Consider the following 15,820-nt stretch of genomic DNA (forward strand, 5'->3'; position numbering starts at 1 on the left):
CTCTATTAGCAGGAGACAATTAGCATAGGCCTATGTACACAGCTTTAGGAGACCTCTCCCCAAATATCTGAGCGGAGCACCTGTATTGACATTGGCAGAACACTTTGCCCCAGTGTTCAGGTCCAGCTGAGAATGAAAGCAAAGCATCTCAGTGTGCTGGCCTTGGGCAGCTCCACTCGTAAATACCTGAGAGGAATTCGTTTAGCAGAAAAGGGAAGGGTGTGTGCCGATGCCGCTTCCAGAGAAAAATGTCACAAATGTATCCCATCAGTGATTACAACAGTGTGGAGTCACAACATCAGAGTGCTGATGGGGAAGTCGTTCATGTACAGCAATATGGAAATTCATTCTTGATCTCTGGAACAATAGTTTCAGGTTTTAGAAATACTGAGATCATAATAAAAGTCTGCTGAAACCCCCTCACACTGGAATAAAGTCTGTAAAGTTCTGTACTTTTATTTAGCTGAGGCTGCAAAGTGCTCTGAAGATCAACTAGTGTCTATAAGCTCAGCTAACTAAACTTTAGCAAAACGACTTTCAGTGCCTATAATTATTTATTTTTTAGATATAAAAGGATTCGGCTTAGCATTTTGGAGCAGTAACTTTATGGAGTCTCCAGTCGTTGCCTAGCAACTGCTTCTAAAAAACTGTCCGGCACATAACCCTACATAAAACTACATATTGTTTGTACGCCTTATGTGTGGATTAAACAAATGAGATAGGCTACAGTATGTTAAGTAGGAAGGTTTAAAGATGCTGGTAGGTGGAATTCATCACCTGTGGCAAGATTTGGCCCAAAACCCTTCATAGTATTCATAGTTTTAGCTTAAATCTCCACAAGATTGCTAAAAAAAAAATACAGAGCATGTGACTACAACAAGAAATCATGAGTCAGTATTGCACGTCATGGTCCTCTCTACTAATTTCATAGAGCTAAGGGTTTTTTTTGTTAACCACATTGTAATCAGAAGTGTCTTTATCATTTTAAGACAGAAATTATTTTTGTTTGTTATGGTAAAAAAGGTGCTGTTTCCGCTAAAGCTATAGTTCGATGTTGTGTTCCATGTAAAAGAAGTGAGTCATAATTTCATAGACCTTAGTCAGTGTTTTCCTTTAACTGGAAATAAGCCACACCATGCAGCAGCGCAGCACCTCCCACGTCACAAATAGAGATGATGTTATTATCTGTGTGGTGATCACACTGGTTATTTCTTACTGCTCACCAGCCACTCATTTAGAGAGCAACATGAGGATTCCTAAAACCGGTTTATGAGTGTATGCAAGCAGGAATAATAAGACTTGGGCGTCTTTTAAATAGTTTATTTGCACCATGTAAACAACATTATAAGATTATGTAGATTGTGAGTTTATCTATGAAGGAAAACTCATTAGACTTCCTGTAAACACATATAGAGTCATTACAATATGTTTTAACAAGTTTATAATCTATCTATCTATCTATCTATCTATCTATCTATCTATCTATCTATCTATCTATCTATCTATCTATCTATCTATCTATCTATCTATCAGGTTTTTTTACACAAGCTATGTAACATACATTGTGAGATCTGAAAGAAAACTTAAATATTATACTTGATTTACACTAAACATAAACAGAATCATTGTAATATCAACCAGTCTCCTCTATGTGTTTGTACATCTTTTATTCTTACTCGGCTACATTGTGAATGAGACTTTTGTCAGAGTTTAAATGAAGGTTAAATGAATGAATAAAACAGAATCTATCAATTCAACTACCATCAGGCAATTTAGGTGTTTAATTGTAGCTTATTATACCTTGTGCTATTCTTGGTATAATTCTTCTTCTTTTATTTTGAAATTTAAATTGTTCTTGTATTTCTTTAGATTTTGATTATTTTACCTAATTGAATTTGTTTTATCCGAGTTTCTTATTTGTGTACATACACCTTTTTTGTGACTTGGCCTTCATAACTCAATGCATTCCAAGTTTGTTTTTGCTTTTTTGAAGTTTACATTGTGTAGAACATTTGAAGGGACTGTCATTGTGTAGACTGTAAGTAGCCTATGAAAGACTTGCACTAGGTTTTCTATCTATCTATCTATCTATCTGTCTGTCTGTCTGTCTGTCTGTCTGTCTGTCTGTCTGTCTGTCTGTCTGTCTGTCTATCTATCTATCTATCTATCTATCTATCTATCTATGGTTTTCTTTCGAATAACTGTCATTGTTAATCAAGTTTCTTGTCTTTTTCAGGAGAATTTAGGTTAGTCTAATTACTCTAACTAATCTAATTGATTGAATCTAAAATGTTAACCTTGAATGGTCTAGTTATTATTAGTGTTTTTATTTATTTTTTATTATTTTACTAATTTTACCCTTGTACCTATCCATGTGTCTTAGCTTGTTTTAATGGATTTATCCGTTTTTGCATTATAAATTGCACAATTATTTCTAATAGTTTTAATGATTTTACAAATTTTACCTTTAAATATCTATCTATCTATCTATCTATCTATCTATCTATCTATCTATCTATCTATCTATCTATCTATCTATCTATCTATCTATCTATCTATCTATCTATCTATCTATCTATCTATCTATCTATCAGATGTTTCCTAACTCACCACCAGAGGCTGGCTAAAGCTCCGTCGTGCTATTATTTCATTATCTTCATCATTATTGTTATTATACTAACACTCGAGCTGCGTCTACATGTATTTTCTCACGCAGGTAGCTCTGGTACAGTGAGCGGGGAGGACAGGCAGGAAGCGGCGTGGGCAGCCTCCCTGTGTCACCGCCTGCGTCAGACCAGACGCCAGGAGGGAGTTTTCCACTGACGAAAAAGGCTGCGCTTCTCGGCAGTCTGCTACAGACAAGGGAAGCGCTTCAGCTGGTACGGAGCCCCGTACGGCGCACGGACGCACAGACAATAGCACCGAGACACCGTGTGTATATGCGGGGATCACAAGGCGCTGCATCTCCTTCGTGCCATTCGGATTACTTCCACTGTTAAAGCCGCTGCTCATCCGACGCTATTTGGTCCCTGATGGTGATCGGATACTTGAATTGGTGGTGAGTAGCTACAAGATAGAATCGGGGAGTTCGCCGCTGGTGTTTATTGAGCCACCGTAATCAAATGTGTTTAACCTCAGCACAGGAGGGAATAGTTTCACTGTCGGTGTCATTTAAATGTCCTGTTAGTGTCGCTGTGTGGGGGGGCGAGTCATGTTTAAAGCGCTTTATTCTCCGGATCCCTTTAAAAAAAATACATTTAGTTAACTTGACTCGTTATTGGAGGTAAATAGTGGCCGCTTGTTAAAGTGAGTTACTTCATGTACAGGTGATCACAAACTGATAACAGCAAAGAAATGTAATGATTAGTTGATTTAGGAGAGATTCCAGCAATGATTCACTTACTGGTTTATGGATTATACAAATCAGTGATTTTTTTTATGGTTTTTTTTTTGCAAACTTCCCAGCGCACGCCAGGGAGGTTTGCGCGTTGCGTTTGCGGTGTTTTCCTTTCTTTTTGTCTTTCTTTGTTATTTTTTGGATGTGGATTTAATTTGTGCGAACTGTTGATGAGGTCGGCTTTGTGTATTCAGCCCGTGTGGAGTTGTTCTTGTTCACCTCAGCGGTGCTGGTGCGCCTCTTGTAACTAGAGCGACTCCTGAAGGCAACTACATCTGAGCGCACAGCTGACAGGGCTGCTGTCATTAGAATTAGCATTAATCATGAGGAATGATCGGGTCAGGCGGTGGAAACTGCGCCCGGCCGGCTTCACGACGCACGGTCTAGGTTTAATAATTGATTCCTGATTGGTGATCGATTTTTTTTTCTTCTAAATGTATTTATTTTTTAACAAATTAACCTCCGCGCAGGTAGCAGCTCCGGTGCCAGGTGCGCAATGTTGAGCTCCTTCATTGTTTAAATATTTTCTTGCCACAACCGCTCATTTATTTTGGAACATAAATCCCTATTAAAATGTGCGTTAATTTAATTCCTAAAAGCGCAGCGATCCTCCTTAATGATTGGCTTTTCTCACCTAAAGCTGTTTATTTATGCATTTCCCCCCCAGATATGACACCGCTGTCTTATTTTTAAAGCAACACTGTGTCTGTTTTTGATAAAGCGACTGAATCAATTCAGTCGTCTCTAGCGCGACCTCACCCGGATCATTTTTGGAATCATGTTTTCTGGAATTAGGCTACAGAGAGCTGAATGATCCTTTGTTTACTGAGAGGGAATCTAACACTGGGTGCTGTGCATTTAATGTGGCATGCCTTTCCCAGGAATGCCCAGAGATCTTAAACAGCTCTTTATCTTCTCTTTTGGAAGCCTTTTTTTATCTTCCCATTTTAGCCCACATTTTATACTCTTGATTTCCCTAAAAACAAGAACTGACCAGTTTGTTGCCCTCTCATGAAATCTAGCAGGATTGACATGAAAGCTGCGTGAGCATTTGGAGGGATTTCAAGCACAACAAATGCCATCCATACCTCCTAATTCCCCCCATCTTCACCATGTGATCCTGCGTTCGGTTAACCTTGTGGTGCCTGCAGCTGTCAGACACAGCATAGATAATCTGGATGGCCTCTTCCTGTGCACTGCAGTGTAGGTTTCACAACCTCAGGAAGCTTGTGCACACTTTTTTAGTATCCATCTCCCCCAGCTGGGAGAGGCAGCAGCAGCATGCTGGGTTCAAACAAGGTTGTCTGTGCCTGCTTCATTTTGGTCACGCAGGATGGCCCCACGCTTTTGTGCCTGGAGACGAGAGAGAGGAGTGAAGTGAGGGAGGCGGAGGGGGGAGGTAGAGCTTGCTGACAGTCTCCAACACAGCAGCAGAGAGCTCCCATCTGCTTTGTCCTCTCCCAGCATTCCATACAGCAAGTGTCCCAGACTGGAACACGACCCCTGAACCCACAGTCGCCTCCTCCCTTCCTCCACACTCGCACCCATAAAGCTGCACATATTCTGCTGTTACGCAAAAGAGATTATTTTTTTTCCCCTAAGTTTGCTGTTTTACACCCTGATACTGATCCTTGCAAATCTGACAGGAAAAAAAAGGAAACACAGCTGCATTTTTTTTTTGCTCTTTCTGCGTAGTGACTACCACACCTTTCCTAGGAATTAAAGTGAAAACTTGTCTTCAAGTAGGAGTAAACCGACCCAAATCAGTGAGAGTCATCTGCATGCATCACCAGGACATTCAAGTTTGTCCTGTGCTAGAGATTAATGACAGCTGAGGGCATGCGGGGTCCACGTGCAAGCTAACACCCTGTCAGGTGTGGCGAGGAAAGGTAGCTCGATCAAGTGCCTTCAGGGAGTAGGACTTTCCAGTGGTTAGCAGTAGAAAACACATCTGGGTTAGATAGAGTCTGTGTTCTTCTCCCACTATTACAGCAGGAGTAGCGCTGCCAGAATGGAATTCCTGTGGCTTGGAGACATGACATTATTTATTTGTTTTGTACAATCCTCCCTCCTTCTTCCCACTACCTCTCCTTTTTGGAATCAGCGTGTGCACGGGTCGAGAGCAGAGGAACAGAATGTTTCTGTGGCACAGTCACGGCCAGCTTTTGGGCTCCAGTGAGAACAACAGGCTCATAGAGGAGAAAGCTGCAGCTCTCCCTGCATTGTTCCAGCAGGTGGAGCGCTTCTCCACCAACAGCTGAGTTTAAGAAATGAGCCAGTGTTTCCCCCCTCTACAGCTGTGCAAGAGCTGGAATCCAGCCCGCCGTCACCTTGATGGCTCCAATCAATTACCTCCGTCTTCGCGGTGACAGAGCTGGAAGTGAGAGGTGCAATGCCTTGAAGCCTTGGGGGGGGCGGCCTGTCCAGACACGGTTGCGCACACGCAGGAAAGACTCCCAGGCTCATCATTATCACATTTTATGAGCACTCAGTCAGTCATTCAGACACTGCACAAGGTTGTCAGTGTGCCATGTAAATGCTCTCGGCTGGCTAAGATTAGTGCGACTTGTCGCTCCCACCCACACTGCTATCAGCTGCAAAGGGGCTGGACAGGCAGTGCAAGGGGGCAAAGTCAACTGTGACTTGTCCTGTTGGGCTGCAGGGCAGATGGGGGGCAGTTTAAACAGGCTGCTTTCTGATGCCTCTGCAGAAATGTGTGCAAAAATGCTCTTATAGATTTTTCTGGACAAACAAAAGATAAGTTTTAGTGCTTCTGATTGTACTTCCAATAAAATAAATGCCTTTAGATAAATTTCCAAGACTACAGCCTTCATTTTTTTTAGCAGCTACCTTCAGTGAAGAAGTTCAGCTATGTTATCGTATTAGATTTATTATTGAATCTTGTGAAACTAACCGTAGCCTTTCTTACATCCTGTTCCCCCCTCTTCGAATAATTTAAGGCTCCTTAATAAGGACTTTAGAAGCTGTCTGCGGATGAAATAGAAATGAATTGGGATTCTGAAGTCGTATGAACAGCCTGTAGCTGCATGTATCAAGATAATCTTATTCGACTGACATAGTTATGCATCTGACTTGAGCTGTGTAGTGCTTCTGGTGACAAATCTCCTCGCCAGAGATTTATCTTCCCAACTCTGTGACAACTGGCTGGGGAGCACCTCAGTGGATGCGTCCTTTATCTGCCTGCCTGTGTGCGGTTGATGGAATGACAGTGATGCATAATTTAGTGCGTGCTGAAAACATGCTGTGCTCCCTCTCTGACTCGGCTGTCCGATCACATCCATTCTCCATTTAGAGCAGACATTCACAGGCACTGCTTTCTTGAGGAGCCAGCTCTGAATTCCTCTCTTTTATCTTTGTTCCTTTTTTTTTTCCACCGTCTCCCTCCACCCTTTTGCAAATGAGTCATTGTACGATGTTGTCTTTTTAGCCCCAGTCCCTTGTTCCATCCTCTCTCCACGCTCTCTTGGCCTTGTTCTGTGGGTGCAGTGGCTGAGGAGGCTGAGAAGCTCCAGATTGACTACAAGCCATCCCCTTGCCAGGATTAACCTCTCACCATTGTTTCTGCCCGTTGAACAGGATTAACAAATCAATGTGTCAGGTAGACTGCAGTCAAGAGACAATGACCCAGTTCTGACACCACTGCCCCCCACCACCACCTCTCTGCCTCTCCTCCCCCTTCTGCCTCACTGCAGCCTTTAATTAAAAAGACTTTGCTTAGCTGGCGCTATGCACTCCCTTGAGGATGCCTCGCAGCTTTGTTTTCTTTTTTTTTTTCTTTTTTTTTTGCAGGGAATTGGGGGTGGGAATAATGGCAAAAATGTAAGGTGAACCCCTTATGCGCTCCTCTTTTCCCACACAGAAACATACATGCAGCGGCGCAGCATCTAAACCACACATGCTGTCTGACAAGTGAACACGTAAGCAACAGATGCTGCGCCCAGGTGTTTCTAAATTTTTTCAAGGCAAATCCCATGATGTGATAATATTAGTAGCTGTGAAAGCCATTTGGAGATTATTTCGTGCTTGAGTAAGTTGATGGATCGGAATTTAGTGGCTTCTTCACTCATTGGTTCTGTGATGTAAAACACACTGAGGCGCTGAGGTGGCTACAGTGTGGAGAAAGCTTTTTGTTTGTTGCAGAGACAGTATGAGCCAACTTGACCTATTGCAAGGTGATTCATTCATCATATGAACACCGGGGACAACAATATCTGACTGCAGCAGTAGCAATAACCCCCTATACAGCTGCAAAGCTGTCCTCGCTGCCTATACAAAGGTGTCAGCCTCTTGCCCTTGACTCTGACTTCGCCTTCATCCTTGTCAAAAGGAGGACTGGTTTTGCATAATTGCTCCCTGTTGCATGCCAAAAATGACCCTTTCCTTGCAAACCCGCTTAGGTGTTTTTTTTTTTTTTCCTATTCTTCAAGTGCTGACACTTGCATAACATTCTGACAAGATAAGCCTGACATGCAGGTTAAAGTCATTGGAGGATTTCTGACGTATCCTTCCTTTGGCACATTTATCTGTCTGCTAAGGGCTGCTGGTGACACCTTAGCCTGCTGGCAGGACGGCTTGGTGTTTATGTGTCTGAGCCATGTTTTATCTAATAATTGACATATTTAGGACTTAAATTGAACTTGATCCAAATGTGAAGTTGCCTAATCTGTAATTACCCAAGAAAAAAAAAAAAGCTTTTAAAAAAAAAAAAAAAAAGTGCAAAAATTACCTTTGACTGTGAGCATTTTTAAAATTATAGGCATTACAGAGAAAATATTTGAACAAAGACAGTTAAAAATAGCCAAAAATTGAAGTGGATTCACAACATGCTCAAGCTGCAGCAGCTGTAAGTGTTTTTGCTTGGATTCCGAGGACAGTAAACAGTGCGATGGTGAAATGATCTCTTTATGGGTAAAGTAAAAGCCTCCTTTCCCATTCCACATCATCGTTGGGAGTGTCTGCGCTGGAGTACAGCCCAGTCATGTCTTCCCTCTCCCTTCACTTCCTTCCTCCCTACACCCCTCCATCCCTCCTTGTTTAAGTTAGCAGGAGTTCGGCCCCAGACTGTGATGATGACTTGTCCTGTCTGGAAGCCGCCATCGCCTTGCACTTCCCAGAAGTTGCAAAGAAGGTTGTCTGTTGTTTTCTTAGGCCTGTGCGAGACATTTAAATCCCTTCGCCAAAAACCCTGTACTCAGAAGAGGTTTCACAGATGTTGGGCAATATTTTTGAAGATTAGAGGGTAAATGGCATTGAGAGCTGTGAGTGGTGATCATCTCTTCTTTCTTTTTTTTTTTGCCTGCCTCTATCAAAGGATTGATTGTTTGTATTGCTGAACCAGCAGCTCCTCACATGAGCGCTATGAAGAAATGCAGGAGTTGCACAACAAAACATCTTGACGATATACAGCTGCATGTGCTGTATGTACCATGAGTTCCATGTGAACGCATTAAACGGGACAAGTGGCAATTTGCTTTGGCTTCGGCATGCATGTGTGATTGCGAAGGCTGTCTCGGGAGAATGGCTGAAATGAAATGTCTATGGCGAGATGATTGGGTCACCTTTGTTCAGTCTTTCCTCTAATCAATGCGTTTGCTGAGCTGATGGGATTTGGAAGAGGGTGAAGGGTCCAGTAATTGTTGACTTAGGCGAATACGACTGATTGATTGCTTCCTGTGCCATGACTAACTCCCACTCTCAGCTGAGTGCAGCACAAGACTGGAGTGCGTATAGTCTCACATGGCCGAGCACAGGACTCGGTTGTACCGGTGACACTGTACAAAGACTGCACGTGTCTACAAAGGCTTCCATGTAGCATGCAGATAATGAAAGTGTGTATGTCCTTTTAAAGTTGTTCAAACGATCGTGGATAATTTGCTAACAGCCCCTCCGTCTGTTCCTTCCTCCAGATTGTTCGCACTAGCGCCATGAGTGGGCTACTCAAGAGGAAGTTTGAGGAGGTGGATGAGGACCCATGCTACTCCTCACCTTCACCCTCTTCCCTCTCCTCTGCCTGCTCAGGCTGGGACTCAGAGGGGGAGAGCTGCTACTCGGACACCCTGGATTCAACTCCCAGCAACCCCAGCTCCCCAGCAACAAATTTCAACAGTGAGTGTCCTCCCAGAGTGAGAGCAAATCATAGAAAGAGCTGATGATACATGCTTCTTTTTTAAAAAAATGTATTCTCTCACCTTGTCTTTAACATCCACGAAGGCTCTAATAACAAGCCCATAAAAAAAACAGGGGGAGAGGTTAAGGAATTTAGGCAGCTGGCACCCCATGAAACACTTCACAGAAATGATTTCAGACTTCTGCAATGAAAACCTCTTTTGATTTCATGCCCCGAAGCTGCAAAACGGCTAATCGCATTATACAGTGGCTGCTCACCTTGGCTCCATCTCCACCTTTCTCCCAGAAGCCTTGCAGACAGACAGAGCCTCACCTTTCCTTGAGAGATGTGGGTCGAGCCGCTTCAGGGTGTTTTTGTCTGGACCTGGGTGCGTCTCCTTGGTCTTTAGGGTGACCGACCGGGTTGGAAGAGGGATTGTGGTGAACAGGAGAAGGGCAAACAGTTGTGAGGTTTCCAGGATGGTGGGGCAGGAAGCCAGGAAGAGAAGCGTGGCAGGTTGCCAAGGCAGGGAACACACAGAGCCTTGTCTGAAGCCTGGGCATGCACCCAGCACAGGTGCTGAAAGAGGCTGGGTGAAGGGATACAAAAAAGGGGGTAGGACAATCAAGAAAAGAAGCCATGTAGACACATCTAGAAGAGCAGATTGGATGGACCATTATAATCCAATGTTTGTGTTGGACAGAAAGTTGTTTGCCATAGTGAAGCAAAGGGGGTAAAAACAGCAAGCAAAGCTATCTCATTTAAAGGCAGTAGAGAGGGTGTCATTTGTCTCCTGTGGGTGTCATAAGCCTGACTGGATTTGATGGATGTGAAGCTGAACCTGGCAGTTTGTTTCATCTGTGTTCCCCCCTTGCAGCAGATTAGACGACATAGTAAGGCTATTGTGTGCCGCTCACCTGTGTTGAGGCAAAAGATGACTTTTCTTCGTACCCACTTCGATTTTTACTCACCAGTTTTCTCATTTGACTTCTGTAACTTTCAAGGCCAGTTGTTCAGGGTGTCATATTAAAAAAAAAAAAAAGAAAAAAGAACTCCTCGGCTGGGAATCTAAAAGGGGTTTCCCACCACATAATAAAGGTAATGCCCAACACATGTGCGTGGTGGATTATCAACTTTTTCTGTGCTCACATAAAAAGGAAAAAAATGCTCTGGTGGCTTTAGCAGAGGAAAAAGTTGCTTGTCTGAGGTTTAAAAGTTGTGTTGAATGTTCCTGGGCGTTGGAAGTGGAATTTATAATAAAGCTTAAATAACTTGAGATTTTTCCCACATATGGTTCCACTCTGATTCCCATATGGTTTTATTGTATTTGTCTGGGTATAGAAAGATGGCTCGTTGCTGTGGGTCGTGAATGTGTTTAACAGAAAGAGGACCTTTGACTCCTGTCAGTTTCTGGGCCATTTGTGGGGATTGTCAGCTAGCAGGAAGACCAGGGTGGGCAGGTTTTTATTCCTGTCCTGAGAACTACACTTCCACCCTCCACCCCATCTGGAAGCCTCAAGCATTTACTCACCGCTCAGTTTGTGATCCTGGCTGCTCTGCTTCCTCCACTGTGTTGGCCACCAAAAGGAAATTCCTGGTCAGGGTGGTTTTTGTCGCACAGTAGGACAAGAAACAAAGCTAAATGGATTCTTGGTAGTTTAGGTTTCACTTTACAGGATGTAAGTGTGTTGGACTCCTGTTAGCCGTGTCTTTTAATTGGGTACATGATAAGGCTAGGGCAATGAATCAGAGGGGTGTCCTTTTACAGTCTGCTCAGCAGCATTTACACACATCTCAAGGATTCAAACGTGGGGCATTATGCCATCTAGTGGCACAAAAGAATGCTCCAATGCCAGTCTCTGTAAACCTTCTCTTTCCTTTGGATACTATATATTCTAATCCTGCCTTTTTTTTCTTCTACAGCAACCTCTATCCTTAAGAAATCCAAGAGAGCTCGACGAGGCAATGTGACATTTGACCAGGTGACGGTGTTCTTCTTCCCTCGGTGCCAAGGCTTCACCAGTGTACCCAGTCGGGGAGGATGCACTCTGGGCATGATGCAGCGCCACAGTGCACTCCGCACGTATACGCTTGCCGAGTTTGCTGTGGAGCAGCGGCTCCTACGCCAGGAAAAACTCATCAACAGACTCAGGGAAGAGAAGCTGGAAGCTCTCAAACTGAAGGTGAGCAGCGTTGCAAAGAAAATGTGTTAGTTTGTTGGTGAAAACTATAAAGAATAAACTCATTTTCTGATTTCGTGTAACAATTAAATATGATCTCTCTGTTCACTCCAGCTGACTAAGAATGGAACCCAAGAGAACGAGGAGGCGGATCGGCTGACCGTGGACGACATCCCAGAGCAGGACATCGACATCAGTGGTGCCAACCTTGATGAGGGCTCTTTCCTGCAGCCTTACCCATCGAAACGGCGCTACGCACTGCTCAAAGCAGCTGGCGTGAAGAAGATAGACAAGGAGGAGAAGAGGCAGCTGCACGAGCTGAGGATCTCCAGGGAGAACTGTGGTTGTGACTGCCAGGGCTTCTGTGAGCCTGAGACGTGTAGCTGCAGCCTGGCTGGCATCAAATGTCAGGTAAGAACTGAAAAAGTCCTCAAAATTTCCTGCTCATTAAAGCTCCCTGAGACAGTACAGCTGGGAGGAGTTTCTGTTACATGTTTGTGAATAGCAATTTAACTTCTTCCTTCTTCCTCTTGCAGATGGACCATTCCTCTTTCCCGTGTGGCTGTACCAAGGACGGCTGTGGAAACACGGAGGGCCGCATCGAGTTCAACTCCACCAGGGTACAGACGCATTACATACACACTATCATGAAGCTGGAGCTGGAGAAGAGACTGGAGGAGCAGTCCAGCACAGAGGAGGAGGAGGAGAACACAACAGGTGCCACCACACTACCAGCAGTGCCCTCCTTCCCCTTTAGCTCCGAACTGGCAGCAGCTGGAGAGAACAGTTGCAGCAGTGACATGACGGACTTATCAGACTCTTCAGGTCAGAGTGAGGACTCAGAAGTAGGCCAGAGCCCGTGTGAGCATCACACTCAGCTGGATGTAGATGAGAAAGGCCTGAGCCGCATACTTTGTTTCAGCGACACAGAGAACTGCTCGAGAAGCAGCAGGGACGGTGGGGATAAGAACTGTAAAGACACTTGTTGCGCAGATCAGCAGCAAGAGCAACAGCAGCTATCTACGGAGGCATTTAGTAGCTTTAGCATGGTGGACTTTGCTGATGAGAACGACAACATAGACGCTGCACTGTTGGACTCTGCGGACGATCACACAGACAATCGAGCAACAGCCATTTCAGAACTTTTGGATGAAAACGCCAACCAGGGAAATGCCCTATTCCACAGCAGTAGTGTGCCACACACACCCTCTCCTACCATCGATCGCTCGGCGAGCTATAACATGGACCTGAGCCTTTCCTCTGAGTCAGACCTGGAGTTCTTTGATGGTTTCCCCTGTTTGGGGTCCAGCTCACTCTACAACTCCCTCAAGGAGTACGAGCACATGGACAACTTTTTTCAGTTTCAGTTGCCTAGTTACCCCAGTTTCCCTGCAGCAAGTGACCCTGGGACCTGCCTCCTGGAGTCACTGATCGGCCTTTCAGAATCCGTCCCAGAACCCCCTGCCACATTTACAGACAATCAGCTGTTGGAGGAAGCCATGAAGTTGTCTGTGATGGAGTCTGTGAAAGTTTGACAAAACGTGAAAACTCGTGGACAGTGCAAGAAAAGCGGAGTCTTGGGAGGGGACTGAAAAATGCACATAAGATGTCAACATGTTGGAGGAAGCTGTGATTTCCCTCTTGCCTAATAAATGTTCAAATTCCAGACTTGCCTTCAAAATGTTAGCAAAGCAGTTTGGGATTATCGCTGTGTGAGATGGCAGCTAGTGTTAAAAGTGAAAGAGAAAATTCAAAATCAATTTGACCAGGCCCATAGAAACCAATGATGGCTCTCGATTCCTAAGAAAGCTCTTTTAACCAAACCAAGATCACCAACCCTAAGCTAAACAGGAATTAACTGGGGCCAGGTTGGGAATCTCAACACAGCTGAATGTGCACCTCAGGGATTTTTTTCTAGCTTTCTAGCTTTTGGAGGCAATGTATGGTGACCATTGCTGTGATGGCCTTCATATGAAACCCGAGTCAAATCGCAACATAGTCCTGCTCACGTCCTCCCTTTGGGCCAGGTGACGTGAGCAGGTGGGGTCCTCCCTGTGTTAAATCCTGAAGCAAGTGGACTCTTTGTCCACAAGATCTCTCCCATGGTACAAAACAAACCCCCTCTTAAAGCTCCTCGATCAGCACTTTATCTGTGAACATAGTTATGTATGAATAGGCATTGTTTTGGTCGTACGGGATCGATTCAACAGTTCAACGCTAAATTATGGAGTTTCATATTTATGAGCTGGATAACTAGAAATGATGCTCATACCATTACAAGCTGTAGCTGTATTGTCTTTATTGCTTTTGTTTTAAATTATTTCCTTTATGATTTTATTTTATTTATTTCAGATAAAGCCTACTTTCACTCAAGCAGCACTGTGGTTTGATAGTTTCACCTAAAAGTGCAATCTTCTTTCCTTTTTTCCATAGCACCTTTCGGTGTCGTTATGGGAAATGGGACCACAAGTCCATCAGAAAGTATTTAATATCTATTCTCTTACACATTTTTTTGGTAACTTATTATGTCATTATTTCAGTAGTTATTTAATTTAAGACATTTTGGCAATAACATGGGCTGTTGTAAAGTTTACTGGATGTGCCTGCTTATCAGGGGAGCAATGCCTGCCGATGGTGTGCGCACAGGGCTTCCATTTAAGCTTTGGGACTGAAAACTGTGGAATCTCCCTAATCACTGAAACTAAATTATGGGTCTGTTGTATCGCTGCCTATATTATAACCATATAAAATTACACTAATATTTTGTAACTAATTTATGTAGGATGACAAAAGAATTCTAATCACTGACAAATTGAATATTTTATTAAGAAAGCGAAATGAGTAATTTTCAATCTGAGACAACCTTTGTAATATATGAATTATAGAGAAATGTATGCTTATGAAGGTTATTGCTCTCCAGCATTCTGAAGTATTTTTCATAGGCAGCCTTATGGTTAGATATCTTAGAGAAATGCCACTAAAACTAAGTAAATTGCAAAGATCAATTTGATTGTACTCTGAATTTTTTGGAAGTCTGTGACTTGGGTTACACTATGTTTTAAATTACACATGTAAAGGGGCTTTTGTGGATAAAAACTGCATATATTATACAATTTTTATCGCACACACAAACCCCGAAAATTGAAGAGTTGCCTCAATAATTCTAGAACAAGACCTTTCAAAGGTGATTGTGCTGTCGCCTGTGTGAAGAGCTGAGGGACACTAGAGAGTTGATGTACATATCTCACCATTTCTACAGCTGTTTCAACAGCCTTTCTGGACCCTTTAGAAATTATGCATGCAGGTCCTGTTTGTTAAAACTTGTTCTGATTAATTGTATACTTTGAAAAGTGCAGCGTGCACATTGGAAATGTATTATTCGCTTTTTGCCTTTTTGATTACTTTGAAATCCATCCGATATATGTTCTTATGCCATGAAGAGGGCACTAATTTTTGCAGACAAAACATTTGTTTCTCTTGTATAAAACATCAAAAATCTCATGAAGAAATGGCAACAGTGAGTGTTTGTCAATGTAATGTATTACAGTACAGTTTTATTTTGTTTTCAAAGGACGTGTCTTACTTTCTGCCTTTTGTGTTGTACATATTTCTGCTTGAATGGTCCTGCAGAGCAAACAAAGCTGCTTTATTTTTTACATATTCACACATTAACCTGCTGTTCAAAAACAGTTTCTTTCATCTAAGCCATTTTGACAGCCTGTCCCTCCAAATAATAATAAAAAAAAACATTTTCTAAATGCTTGACTTTGTTGTTTTGTCATATGCTGATTTATTAAAGTGAATTTTGTGCAGTGGCATGAGAGGTAGTAAGATAATTTACTTAGGTAAATGGAACAGAATGCAATGGAAACCCCACTTTAGTAACAACACAGAAGGATTATTGGCTAAATATACTTTGAAAACACATTCAAAGGGGCCTCAAGTTAAAACGATTAGAATGAACTGGTTTAATATGCAACATTTCAGTAGATTATAGGAGATTATAGATTATAGAATATTGAATGTCTTTGTATAAAGTCTTAGCTGCTTAACAGTTAACATTTTCATCTGACATAATGAGTATACTCACAGTACAGGTGCCTTCAAAATAAGAGC

General features: G+C 42.9%; 1 protein-coding gene across 1 annotated transcript; it reads left to right on the forward strand.

Moving 5' to 3' along the window:
* Positions 1–2,836: 2,836 nt before the first annotated feature.
* Positions 2,837–15,469, forward strand: csrnp1b (cysteine-serine-rich nuclear protein 1b). Its single transcript, XM_055007211.1, has 5 exons — positions 2,837–3,058; positions 9,325–9,523; positions 11,448–11,707; positions 11,819–12,115; positions 12,241–15,469. Exons 2-5 carry the CDS (start codon positions 9,343–9,345, stop codon positions 13,237–13,239), a joined length of 1,737 nt encoding a protein of 578 aa, XP_054863186.1. The 5' UTR covers positions 2,837–3,058; positions 9,325–9,342; the 3' UTR covers positions 13,240–15,469.
* The last annotated feature ends 351 nt before the right edge of the window (positions 15,470–15,820 follow it).

Source organism: Amphiprion ocellaris, chromosome 22 (assembly GCF_022539595.1).
Source record: "Amphiprion ocellaris isolate individual 3 ecotype Okinawa chromosome 22, ASM2253959v1, whole genome shotgun sequence".
NCBI classification, from domain to species: Eukaryota; Metazoa; Chordata; class Actinopteri; family Pomacentridae; genus Amphiprion; species Amphiprion ocellaris.